Source organism: Chrysoperla carnea, chromosome 1 (assembly GCF_905475395.1).
Source record: "Chrysoperla carnea chromosome 1, inChrCarn1.1, whole genome shotgun sequence".
Classification (NCBI taxonomy): Eukaryota; Metazoa; Arthropoda; class Insecta; order Neuroptera; family Chrysopidae; genus Chrysoperla; species Chrysoperla carnea.
The window spans coordinates 53,832,875-53,846,648 of record NC_058337.1 but is presented as its reverse complement, the minus strand read 5'-3'; the positions used below and the strand labels follow the sequence as shown (position 1 = coordinate 53,846,648).

At 28.8% G+C, this 13,774-nt stretch overlaps 1 protein-coding gene and 1 non-coding gene across 2 annotated transcripts in view; both read right to left on the bottom strand.

Annotated features, from left to right (window-relative positions):
- The window catches only part of LOC123305972 (muscle-specific protein 20-like), a 67,042-nt gene extending 59,310 nt beyond the window's left edge, over positions 1-7,732 (bottom strand). The window contains exon 1 of the mRNA XM_044887816.1: positions 7,589-7,732. Within this exon, the coding sequence (XP_044743751.1) occupies positions 7,589-7,618 (30 nt within the window). The 5' untranslated portion in view covers positions 7,619-7,732. The remainder of the gene's footprint in view (positions 1-7,588) is intronic.
- Positions 7,733-10,577: 2,845 nt separating this feature from the next.
- Positions 10,578-10,659, bottom strand: Trnal-aag. Its single transcript has one exon. It is a non-coding gene; the product is annotated as a tRNA-Leu (tRNA).
- Positions 10,660-13,774: the final 3,115 nt, after the last annotated feature.

Genomic DNA, 13,774 nt, shown 5'->3' with positions numbered 1-13,774 from the left:
TAGATAAAGTTATTTTCTACTTTTTAGTAGAATAAAAGCTTGTCCATTAAAAAGTTTTTTTATTAAAATTTTTAATTTGAGACTAAAAAAATTTATTTATATAAAATATGGTGGAAGCGATGGGAAAATCAGGACGGCAGAAAATCAACCTTACCATGCATTGCCATCCAAACTAAATGTGCATGCAAAATTTCAGCTCAATCGGTTCGAGATATCTACTTCAAAATTGAGTTCAAATAATCCACCGTAACATACATACATACATTGCAAGTTAAATAAAAGCTTTTAAAAAGCAGGGAATTTACAAATATTAAAAAGGTTGAAAAATAATTTTTTTTTACAATTGAACACCATTTTTCAACCTTTTCGAATTTGCAAATTTCCTGTAATTTTTTCTTACGAACTGTCTTGTCACTAACAATCAATTTACGTAACATGCCGACACTCGATGCTGCAGTTAAAACTTCAAGTTTCTTTCTTATCTTTGCCTTTATTAAGTCTCAGAAAGACAGATAAAACAACCATGGTAATTTCCGTTCATTTTAGGGTCAGGATTTATAAGAGAAAAACTTGTAAAGGAGTTATCCATAATATCTGCCGACACTGTGTAGTATATGACCATAGTAGTTAAACACGCAGTATAATATGACCTGTTCATGTCGAAAAGATCCATGCAAATTCTGTATTTTTATAAAAGATGGTATTTGTAACTGCAAAAGATAATATAAGTCTGACCTTAATAAAAATGTGTTGTTGGTTTATTAACCTTTTTAGTTTATGATAAATAAATTATTCACCTTTGCAGAAATGAAAGGTCTTACAAGGTTATTAATTATACAAGAAAGTAGTAATTTGTTAAGAAATCATATCAAGTTTATTAATAAATTTAAAATAGGCTGTGTGGCGGATTTAAATTTAAGTACCTACGAGCATAAAATGGCATAATTTGAAGGATCGGAGAAAAATTTTGAGAGCTTAATCTGTTCATTTACTTTAATTAACCTCCGGTTGGTATGCTAAAATGTTTTCTATGATACTTAATATGAAAGATACAAATACTGTTGATTCTAGTAATCGAGTTTTTATTAAAATCTATAGTTTTGCTTAAAACTTTTTAAAATCCGCCAGTGATTTAATTTAAATAATTGATTCTTAGGCAATTCCTCGCGTTAAAATTAAACATGTGTTGATTGCTATGAAACATTTGACTAATAATAAGCTGCTGCTATTAAAATATTAATTATTTTTATTTGTTTATATGCTCACATGCGGTAAAATGGTTTGAATATTTTGTTTATATTCACAATTTAAAACAAATTCACGCGGCTAGTTAATCACTCGGTTGTTAGGACCTTTATCAGTCTACTCAAAACTAAAATAAAAGTGTTCATAGCACTCAGATTCGAGAGAAAACCCATTATAGGAGTGTAGCTAACTTCGAAATTGAAAAACTTTTGGGAATTTGATTCCACACTTTAAAAGTTAAAATGGATAACATTACTTTCTAAATATATTTCTGGACAAATTCAATTTGGCGAATAAAAACGTTAATATACAAAGGTCAATTAACGATTCCACACATTTTGGAATTTGGCTTTTTTTGGAACAGAACCACGTTTAGAATTGATTGATACAATTTTAATATTTACCCATGAGTTTCATGAATCTTTATAAAGGGTGATTTTAATCTATAATAGCTAATAGCTCGTGTTGTAGTTAACCAATCAAAAAAAACTTGAACAAAAATTATAGAGTTTGATGGGGGTCATAATGTTCTGATATCAGATTGAACCTAGTTATTTGGGTTGCTCTAATAGCCAATTTAGATCCTAAACGGTAAGAAATAGAATAACACTATAAATTAGAAAGTTGATCTTCATAAAAAAAACTAACAATTTTTGTTCAAAATATTGACCTATACCTACTTATAAATTGAAGTAATATTCGAAATTCTTGAATGTGAGAAAGTCCTTCCTTTATACTTACTTACTAGTTTTTTATGTCGAATTTATTACGATTAAATTTGAAAAAATTATAACACCCGTCAAATTATTTCGTCTACATGCTCTCATATGATAGGTACCACATCTATATGGACGCACCGAGGAAATCATAGCTGCACACTGGGCATGAATTTTTCCTACATTTAGTTGTCTAAATATACGTTTTTTTGCCCAAATATTATTGAATTTATGAAATTTTTAAGCAAAAATTTCTGATGTGCCACTTTTAAATCAAAAATTTCGGTTTTGAAGCACCCCCCCCCCTTCGTTTGATCAAAAGCTGGTTATGTGCATGGCCATATCGATAAAAAAATTTTTGAAACAATAAATAAGGGAAGAATTTTTGAAATAAAGAATAATTTTTACCTGTCTCTGCTAAGTTTAGGTATAATAGGTCAAAGTGGGTCTATCAAAACATTTAATATACTTTTTATTTTTCTAGTGTTGATCCAAAAACATACGCATTTACAACCAAATTACGTGTCCCACAATTGAAAATTGATGGTTTATACAAATCACAAGGTCGAATTCTAATTGTACCATTAAATGGAGAAGGCGATGCAAACATCGATTGCCGTAAGTATCATTATTGGTAGAAGCTTATGCTCTATAGTTATTAATTCGAATCTCAGTTCGGAGTCAATATGGTACGTCATTATTGCCTAGAAATTTTCTCGCGGTGAACAAAAATCTATGTCATATCAAGATATTAAACAAACATTTCCGTTAAACATTATGTATCTGTGGGCATTGCAAACTTTAGTTCTTTTTTCGATCGCAGGATAGAGCTTTTTAGTATTAAAATCCAATAAGCTTTTTCATTTACCTCACGTAAACGAATGTATCTCGAATGTTAAGAGAGCAAATTTTTTGGTTAATTTCTTTTATTTGCCAGAGTGTAAAATTATTAGTAGTTATTAGAAGTTTTCCAAGTAAGATTTTAGAGCATTTTTAGCATAAAAATAATAAATTTAGGACATGTTTAAACATAAATAAAAAAAATTGTTTTTTTGTGTTAAACAAACAATTTTTTTTTCTTTATTATTAGCTCCAATGTTGGATGATATAAAAATAAATTAGGTCAAAAATATGTTTTGTAAACAAACTATTTTTAGGTCATGTCTGTCAATAAATTACAAAATTAAAACTTTTGTCTTTTTCGTCTTTTCTAAAAATATTATTAAAACATAATTGACACAATTACACGTTAAATTAATTTGGGAATGTATCGTATAAATCGCTCACTAAATATTTACATGAAAAGATTCATAAATAGAACATAAATTTGCCAAGGTCAATGAAATTAAACGTTATTAATGTTCATTATTGTACCACAGATGTGTGAGTTAAGATCTAGATCGTTTAACTACTTTTAAAATAAAATATAATTGCAGTTATTTGATTCTTTGTTGTATGCGTCACCGATTAAAAATTATATTTATTTTGATCCAGATTTTTAGAATAAAAAATTCGAAAACTGATAACGATAACTGAATTAGTAAAAATTTTAAATACTACATATATCCTTTTTGATCCGACTGCTGAGTTATTTTTTGTTGCAAAAAATGTAATTGTTTATAAGGCACATATTAGGTAATTATTTTTAAAACGCTGGAAATGTTGTTTGGCAATGATTTGCAGTTTTAACTGTGAAAGCGAAAATTAATACAGTCAAACCTGGATAAGCGAGAGTTCGAGGGAGCACAATTTCATTCTCGCTTATAGACGTTTCTCACTAACCCGAGTTTCTCGCTAATGCAGGTACATGGGTAGCGTTTCTCTCATATAGAGGTACGCAGCAATAACAAGTCACAGCAAGTATGAATGTAGTAAATATTCCTCCCAAATAATGTAAATAAATAAAGCTCGACTGTCGCTTATAGAAGTATAGATAAGTAGCAGTCTCACTTACGGAGGTCCATGAGGGAAAAACGACTCTCTCTTACAGAGGTTTCTGTTTCTCGCTAATAGAGATTTTGGGAGCTTAAATGATGGGTCCTGGCTATTACCCTCACTTATAGAGTTTTCTCACTTATTCAATTCTCACTAACCCAGGTTTGTATTCGCTAAAAGAAACCTTGCAAAATAGTTTTTCAAAAATATTAATTAATTAGAAAAAAAGTTATTAAGAATTCTCGTAAGAAAATAGGGAAAATAGCGCTTTTTTTCGACTTTTTCGATTATATATCTCGGATTCTAAAGAAAACAGAAAACTCTACGAAGTCCCATTTTTAAGCTACAGGTGTAAACATTTAATTTGTCATTCAATATTATTTAAAAAGATGTTACATCGGTTAAAAATTATGAAATTTTACGAAAAAATTACACGTAACTTAAAAAGTTTTTTATAAAGCGCTTTTTCCTGGTTTTATAACGAAATTTTTTTATAACTTTTATTCAAATTAATATTTTTGAAAAATTATTTTGCGAGATTTCTTTTAGCGAATAACAATTTCCGTTTTCACAGTTAAAACTGCAAAAATCATTGCCAAACAAGATTGGCAGCGTTATAAAAAATTAAATTGTGTATATCCAATTACTATATTTCGTAAAAGCGATTTTGATTTTCGGATTCACCATAAAAAAACTTATTGTTTTTGTCTCATTCTTCAATTAACAGCCATATTTCACAATAAAATGACTCCGAATCGAGAAATTCACTGTATTTTTATAATCGAATTGATCCGAAAAATTGTTAAAATAATAATTTTTTTTTAGGTGATTTAACGGTTGATGCTATTTCTACAGTTTCACTATACCAGAAAAAAGGATGGCATTTTTACAATGTAACAGAGGTTAATGTGGATTTCGACATGAAAGATTTGAAAATTCACTTATCAAATTTATTTGATGGTAATAAACAATTAGAGGAAGGCACCAACAAATATTTAAATGAAAATTGGAGAGATATTGCCAAAGCATTCAAACCAGTGTTAGCTGACACTATCCGAAGTATTCTATTAGCCATCTTATCGAAGTTCTTTAATTCTGTTCCGGCGGAATATTTTGAAAGTGATATACAATAAAATTAATTTCATAACTTGTTCACGGCGAGAGATACTTATAAAATTCGTTGAGTTTTACAAAAAATGACCTTACATAAAACGATATTGTGAGAATCATAATAAATACCTTTTAAAAGCTCCTTTTCATTAAAAAAACCTTCAGTTTAGCATAATCCTCGTAAATCTAAGTTGATAGATACTTTTTTATTTTTAATGCTAATTTCCTTCTCTCCCAAACAAAAGATCTCGAAATAATATATAACGTGTGTTGTTATATTTTCAGTTGAAGTTAATAACATAAAATTATCTTAATTGAATTTATATTAGGTTTTTGGTAGTACATACTATATTAAAATAAATAATTAAAAAAAAAAATAATAAAAAATAATTTTATTATAAGTGTATGACTACAAGTTTTTATAAAATTCTCAACTAGATCTTGAGTATCTCTGCATGAACAGGTTATAAAATAAAAAATTAATATCTTAAGTGTAGTGCTAAGACATTCAAAATTTTATTCTTTGTTCATTGTTTCTTGTAATATTTTTTATAATAATGTTTATAAGAACATGAGCAACTAACAGATAAACGTAAAATTTATATACGACTACCGAAGCAACTGAAGCGACCACGATATGTGTGCCACGAGTAATTTGCTCCAATTGTTTCATAAGAATTTCACTTTAAGGGTACATACAGGGCCGGATTAATCCTCAACGGGGCCCTAGGCAACCATCAACTTGGGGGCCCTTTTTTCACGTCCGTTCCCTTCTTTTTTCGATTAAAAAATACAAACTTAATCTGACTCAATGCAAAGTATACCTAACATCTCGAATCGCTCTTGTCGCGTTGTAGCTCTTTCAGCAGCTTTGATTTTTTTTTAATTGCGAGAAGGATCGTTCGGCAGAACAATTTGTGATCATTAATGTTAAAAAAATCCGAAGAGCTATTTCTGTGTTAGGAAATACATCGGCTAATTGATCTTCCATTAGAATCTTATACAAATGACTATAAGTTTTGTCAAAGTAGTCGGAAATGTCCTTTTTAGGAACTTTGTCTAGTTCGTCGGTCGTCGCCTTTTGAATGCGGCCAATTGAGTTTTATTTATTTGAGTAAAATTTATTTTCAGTTCTGATTATATTTCCTTTCACTCTCTAGAATTTTATGTTTGTAAGAAAATTTTAGAAGGCTTTTTCATTTTTTGGGGGCCCCCTAAAATAGGGGGCCCCAGGCAACTGCCTATTTTGCCTACTTGTTAATCCGGCCCTGGGTACATAATACCGTAGTATACGTAGATAAGAGTCTTTCTTATCAACGTATATCTTGTCATTCAATTAGTCTTTTCTTTCCACGTTCCGTGAGCAAAAAAAGTTTAAACAAAAGTCTATGTTTTAAGGAACAGATACATAAAATATTGAATGTTTTTAGGCTACAATAAACCAACATGGTATTCAATTCGATTTCGATTCGACACGGGAGTAGTTTTTAATTTATTACAAATCTAGGGTGTTATAAAATTACACCCTAAGTTTTCTTTTATAATAAATTACGGTAATCGAAATTCGAATTAAAAGCGTCTGAAACAACAAATCGAAAAAATTTGCTTTTCGTCAAAAATGTATTAAAGTTGATAGATTTATTTATATGTAGCTTTAAAAATAAATTTTTTTTTAATAGAAAATTTTTCAATTTTACTGTCCCACTCACCTTTGTTTCAAAACAAAATTTTCATGAAATCATCGTGAGGATTTGTCATCTAAACTGAACTTAATTGCTACCAGGAAGACAGGAATTTCAGTACTAAATGTAAATGAATAAGAATATTGACAGCTCAGTATACAGAATATTTCTTTCTAGTAAAGGGGATAAAAAGTTGGAATTATCCACAAAACAAACACAAACGGAAAAGGTGCTTCAATTGGATATAAAATTTGTACATATTGTAGTGTTTGACATTCAAAAAAATTTTCATCCGAATTACTAATTTTATTCATGTAAATTGCCAAAAAAAAATTGATCAGAAAGCAGCACAGCAAATTCCATAAACTATTTCTTCTTCTTCTGATTTTTAATAAACATAATTAATAGAAGAAAAACAATTTTTTCCTTAAGGAAGGCGACTTATTTTATCGTAAAAGTCCAATTGCCTCTCAATTTTTTATTTCACTCACTCTTGACTTCATCGAATAATTTTCGAAAAAAAACGCAGATTTGTTGATTAAATGTTATGTATAAAAAAAATGTTTATCTACTTTTCTATGCAATGTATTTGTATTTATGTAATATGTGTTGCATAAATTCATTGAAAAATAAAATAGAAATGAAAGTCTAAACAAAATAAAGCGAAAATTTGATACTAAGCTCAATCGTCATCAGTTAATAAAAATGGATTCATAGTTCCATCACTATAAGTCAATACCAAGATGGAAATTTTACCAAAAATACAACATTATTAAAGTTCTCAAATCTTTCAAGAAATTGATTCATATACAATATGGGTCACCCACATAAAAATTGGCGCATCAAAATTTACGCAAACAACGCTTATTGAAAAAAAGAGAATAAATAAATAAAACAAACCTGCCAAAGTGGACGACCAGGACCAGGCATTTTTCAATTTTTCACTTCAAAATAATAAAAATTAAAAAACACTTCGAAACTTTTGTTTTCACTAAAATTTTTTTAAACACTGAGCGAGGTATTCTGAGATAGTTTTTAATTATACCTGAAAATATGGAATTTCGAACAATTTATATATAAAATATCGTTTAGATGTGTGAGTGTTATGACGTCATCACTTAACGATTTCAATGTGGATTAGTCATCAAAAATACAAAATATTCTTTAAAATACTTATCGTTTTAATAATATTACTTAAGTAAGAGTATAGAAGTTGAATGTTAATAACGCTGTTCAGTGTTTGCTGACTGAGTTGTTTATAAATTTTCTGAAAATAAATATATTTTACTATAAATTGTTTTAATCTTGAAAAATATATTTATTGAAATTCGTAATTTGTAGTCCAGTTTAAATTGAAGTTTTTGTATATTATATCGGGAAATTAAGATAAATATTGTGTTTATTGGGAACTAGGTTTACAATCTATCTAAACATTTAGCACGATATGTATAACACAAAAGCACATATAAAAGCAGTCAAATCGGTTATAACGACATCAGTTACAACGACGAACCGGTTTTAACGACGAAATTGAAAGGTTCCGGTTGAATCTCTAGATAAAGCCATATATCATTGTATCGGGCATAACAACATCAGCTATAGCGTTGGCTACAGGGCTATAGCGATCATATTCATTGGAATAGTATGTCCTAAATTTAAAAAATTGGTTTACACGCTACCTTAATATCTGATTCACACCAAAACAGTATTATTTAAAAAAAAAATTACATTAAAAATTTTTCATTTTCAAAAATCAATTCAAATTTACTTGGAAAACGTCAACATGTGGAGTGTCATGGTGTCTTGAATGACATCACGACGTACCAAAAAATTATTTTTGTGTATGCAAGTTATAAGTAGTTGTAATCAATAACCTGCTTCGTTCTATTAAAATGTAATGACATGCCGTGATGTAATTCTTGAAGTTTTTTTTTTTTACTAAAATTATTTTCTAAAAAAAATAATAACCCTTAATCTTTATAAAAAATAATTTTGTGTTTTGTTATCTGCATATCATGATTAAACATTTGAAACTTTTATCCAACCTATTTATTCTTTGTGTACAAAAGTCTATTATAGTTGTTAAAATGGTATTTATAGTGATTAGTAATCACTGATTACATACGATTAAATAATTTAGGTTGGCTATAAATTTCGATTTTTGCCCCAATTTCCTAGATCAGTTTTTTGTATTTTTAAAATACGTATTTTCGACTACTAAGTAGTCATCATCAGTAAGAATTAGCTAGTGATTACTCTTATTATGAATGTTACTCTTTGCTAATTTGGTGGCGGACTGCACAATGATACTTTCGTGTGTCTACAATTTATACTGTTCACAGTATCTGTCAAATTGTAGTATCAGTGGCGCTAGCGCTAGCGGAAATTGAGGCAAAAATCGAAATTTATTTCGATATATCCTAGAGTTCTCATTTATTATCTTCGATAATATTTATAGGTTGGCTATATTTGGATATATTATTTTTGGTTTGTTTTGGCAATCAAAAATGTAAATGTTCTCTTACATGAATTTTCTTAGTCAGAACAAAAAGTAAAACGAAATGGGAAATAAACTGGGAATATGGGCAACGTAACTCATATCAAGAATGAGAGTCTGTTCAATCCATTTTCCACAAGAAAAATACTTACAAATTACAAATTATAAATATCAACAACTTTTCTTTCACTTTTTCCTGTTTTCTATCGGAATTCAACTATGTCAAATTAAATCGTTTTTTTAATTGCTGATATAAAATATACTCCCAAGCGAGGGCCTAAGCCATGATCTCTAGAAATCTGGACTGTCAAAAAGTGGTTATAATTGATCAATTTACTTATGACAAAGTAAGCAAACTCAAAACTCAGCTTAAGACTCAATTGTTTTAACTTCTAAAAATTGACGTCAAACTCGGTTGGTACCTATTCCTTTATTTAAATTATCATCAATTGACTCATATCGAGGACAAATTAGGCAGAGGAAGATAGGTACGAGAATAACCCATATATAACAAGCGCATTGCGGATGAAGATGGGGAGGGGTAGGATATTGGGCAGATAAAATTTATAAAGTTGTAAAAATGTATAAAAGTATAATGGTCTAAAAATCAAAATCGCAATCGCGATTCGCAAAAGCAAAAAATGACCCAGACTTCCGATCTTTCCAGTGGGCCAAACTTATAAAATTTAATCTTCCGTGTTAGAATTGGCAACGCCGTGACTATATAACGGAATCGTTTTTTCATCGGATCTTAAAATCTCAAAAATGGTGTATCTATCCGCCAATCCGGTTAAAACACTGTGAAATGTAAGCTTTCATACCCCCATGTTGTTCCACCTTTTTATTTAAAGAAGTTTTATTAATAAGAAAATGATCAAAGTAAGTTGACTGATTGAAGATTGACAGATCTTACTGTTGTATAACGACTAGTCTATTAGATGAAAATGTTTTGCAACTTGATAAATAATTATTTTGGTATTGAAATATGAAATGGTACCAAATTTGGTAGCATACGAACTAGTTGATATGGAAATTTATAGAATTTAACTTTGACATAGTTTATATGTTATTTTTATTGTAAAAAAAATAAACGTGATGTGAATCAGCGAACAACTTCCTTGTGCACTAGGAATCAATGTCTTTCAGTATATCAAGATAATAAAATTGATTGGCCTATAACTAAATAAATGTAAGGCTCATATATGGAAAGAAAATGAGTTTTGTACTGTAAGCTTTTAAGAAAGGATAATATCAAATATATGAAAATTTGAAACTAATAATAAGCCCGTCAGCATTTAATTTTAGATAAAGATAACCAAAGAAGGTATTTTTAGAGTTAACTTGTTAGACAAAATCATGGTAAAATTAAACAAAAATGTAAAAAAAAAAAACTGGCAGCGGTGGGATTCGAACCCACGCCTCCGAAGAGACTGGTGCCTTAAACCAGCGCCTTAGACCGCTCGGCCACGCTACCGTTATGTGCGATGCAGCAAATAATGTATAATGTAACGAAGTCTTCGAAATTATTCGTTGGAATTTCTAAAGAATTTTATAGATTGTAGAGCGGATATTTGTTTAACATTTTTAGTACTAGGCAAACATGTTTTAATATACGCTACTATTAGGACTACGTACCAATATATGTTCAGTAATGTGTGCTTATTTAAGTAATTGAGAACAAAATACAAAATTTTTTTTTTCTTAAATATTACAATTTACAAAGATATAACATTATCAAAATATGAAAGATATAATAACAAAAAAAACTAAATATTTATATCAAGTAAGTGCATAGAGCAAGATTGTATTATTATCGTGAAACAAAATAATAGACTAGGTGGTAATTTAAATAATGGAAATTCAAATGGGATCCCGCATCTGAGATTTGTATTAAATAAATTTTGCCTTTCTGATAAAACGAAACAGTCGTTAACAATAAATTGCATTTTTTGGAGAATTCCAAAAATTCAATTGATGCACATTATGAACGTTTAAATTTCGTAAAAACTATGGGCACCCACTAGAGACTTCGGCATATTCGAATCTATTTTGTACGAGTTACCGTTTACATAACTTATAGAATGTTGTAATACGCAGAAAATTGAAATTAAAAAATTTAGTTTTGCTCTGCTGCATCCTTTTTGTCAACATTTTTAATTTTTTCCGGGCTGTCAAACTTTATATTTAAAATCATAAAAGTATTACTTACTATGTTAAAAGCTTTGATTGTATTTCACTTTGATTATTATTCAGGATGATTGTAATCAAAATTTGACCCACTTCTTGGTATCTCAATGAGTTAAAATTTTGCACGCATATATAAATCGAATGACAATGCATATTTATGGCTTTTTTTTACTGAATTGTTCCGAATCATCGTTGGGATATTAAACTGAGCGCATCCAGCTTTTACAAATAGCCAAGTATAAGTGACTCATAAAAAAATTTATTTTTTACTGTTTAGTATACTAAAAATCTGTTTCCTTAAAAATTATTATTTCATATAAATTTTTAGTTCTTATTATAATTCTTATTAAATATTACAAATTTAATTAATTTAAATTTATGAAATAAGCTACGTGACCTTTTAGGTATGAGCTATGTTTCACACTTGCTACTCTTGAAATAAAATATAAATTATACATGTTCACCGGATAGAAACAAATCAGATACAACCGACCGATTGTATTGCTTTTCATTCGATTACCTATCGATAACTTCACATAATTGAAAGTTTCCAATACTCAGTTCATCTCTTTTTCAATATACTTCGTACTTTGTTGTACACATACATAGCATGCTATCTCTTTCATATTCATTTTATAGGTTAATGAAAATACTATCATCTATTCTATACGAGTGAATTTTCCGATAACAACCTAATTTCCCTTTATGTTAGTAGCTCTTTTATTATTTAAGGTCGTTGATAAAAGAAAAAATTAATTAATTCTGTATAGGCAAAATGTTTATTTAACTTTTTCAAATTTTCTATCGAAAAGAAAATTTAATTAAACTCAATTAAAAAAGTAAAAAAACTATATCGATTTTTGATTTCTTAGTAGTAATTAATTACAATAGTGAAATAAAGGGGAAAGAAATGGAGGGGTGTCAAATTTTACAAAACACGTCACGCACTGATAACGACGTCAATATTTTGCGAAAGGTAAGCGAAACGCTAGATACAAGGAGATCAGCGTTTTAAAGAATTTGAGGAATGTACACTGGCAATCCTCCATAAAGATAGCACTTCATTGTTGGATTTTTTCATTAATAATGGAACGTCGTTTTTTTCCAAATTTCATATTCCAGACATTTTTGTTTATCCGCAAATGACAAAAAAATAAAATATAGTAGCCAATATTTCTAAAATTATGACTACAATATTGCAAAACAAAATTGCAAAAAATCATCAAAGAGGGGCTATCTAAATAGAAGCTCACTAAATATTTTAAATATGTAATATTTTATGAACGCCTGATATGAAGGTTGAAGCAATGCGCGCCTGGCGTGTCTTCTTTGTGAGCAACATATAATTTAATTTACAGTAAAACGTATTGAAAGAAATAAATTATTTATTATTTGAAGAAATAAATAATTAAAAAAAAAAAAGTTAACGAAGAGTCTGAAACATTGACTCTTTGTGTTTACATAGTTAATCGCTAGTTTTTAACAATCTGTCAAGGAAGTTCATTAGAAAAAGATTGGTTTTGATTGATTAATGATTACCTCGAGTCTATAAAATGATTATTGTTAACCTGCCGAATGTTTTATAGAATTTATATTACATACACCACGAAATCTAATTTTCAGGTCTGGGCTTGTAAAATAATTTCCCCTAGATCTGCATATCACACAAGCTATTAAATACAACTTTGTGGTCTATCGTCGTAATATATAATTCATTTAATTAATTCATTTTTACTGCCTATCTGTCCGTCAGCATAATTACTGTAAAACGAAAATAGACAGTGGTCTGAACCTTTGTAAATAAATAAAATCGAGAACGAGCCGTGAAACAAATGTACTTTAAAAAAGAACCATTCAATTAAATTTTCAGCTTAACATATTTTTTTAGAAATAATATAAAATAAACAGTTTAGTTTATAAGTATCTATACAAAATTTTGAAGATTTATATTACAGGAAGTTCCCCAAGGTTGTTTCTTATGTTAATAATACCTTTTTTAACTGAACAGATGTCAAAAACTGGTTTTAAAGGGTTTTACTATAGTTAATAAAATAGTATGAATTTGCATGTTCTCCTGTTACAATTCCGCTATGATTGGGAACAAATATAAGTAAGTGCACATTAAGTTTTGATGTGACTTGCATTGCTTTGCTTGTGCATTGAGCATATGAAAAAAAAATTTCCAGAACAGTTTACAAAAATCGTTAATTATTTTAGTTTAACGACTTTATTTATTCTTAGAATTGTTGATTATAATTTAATTATAAAAGGAATGCTTTGTACGTTTTTTGAAAAAGTGATGGTCTCCTTGGAATATTTTAGTCAAATTTCGGGAATCCAGTTTTTTTTTTCTTTTTTTTTTCTTCCAAATAAGTGATGGAAGGGGATATAGATACATAAAA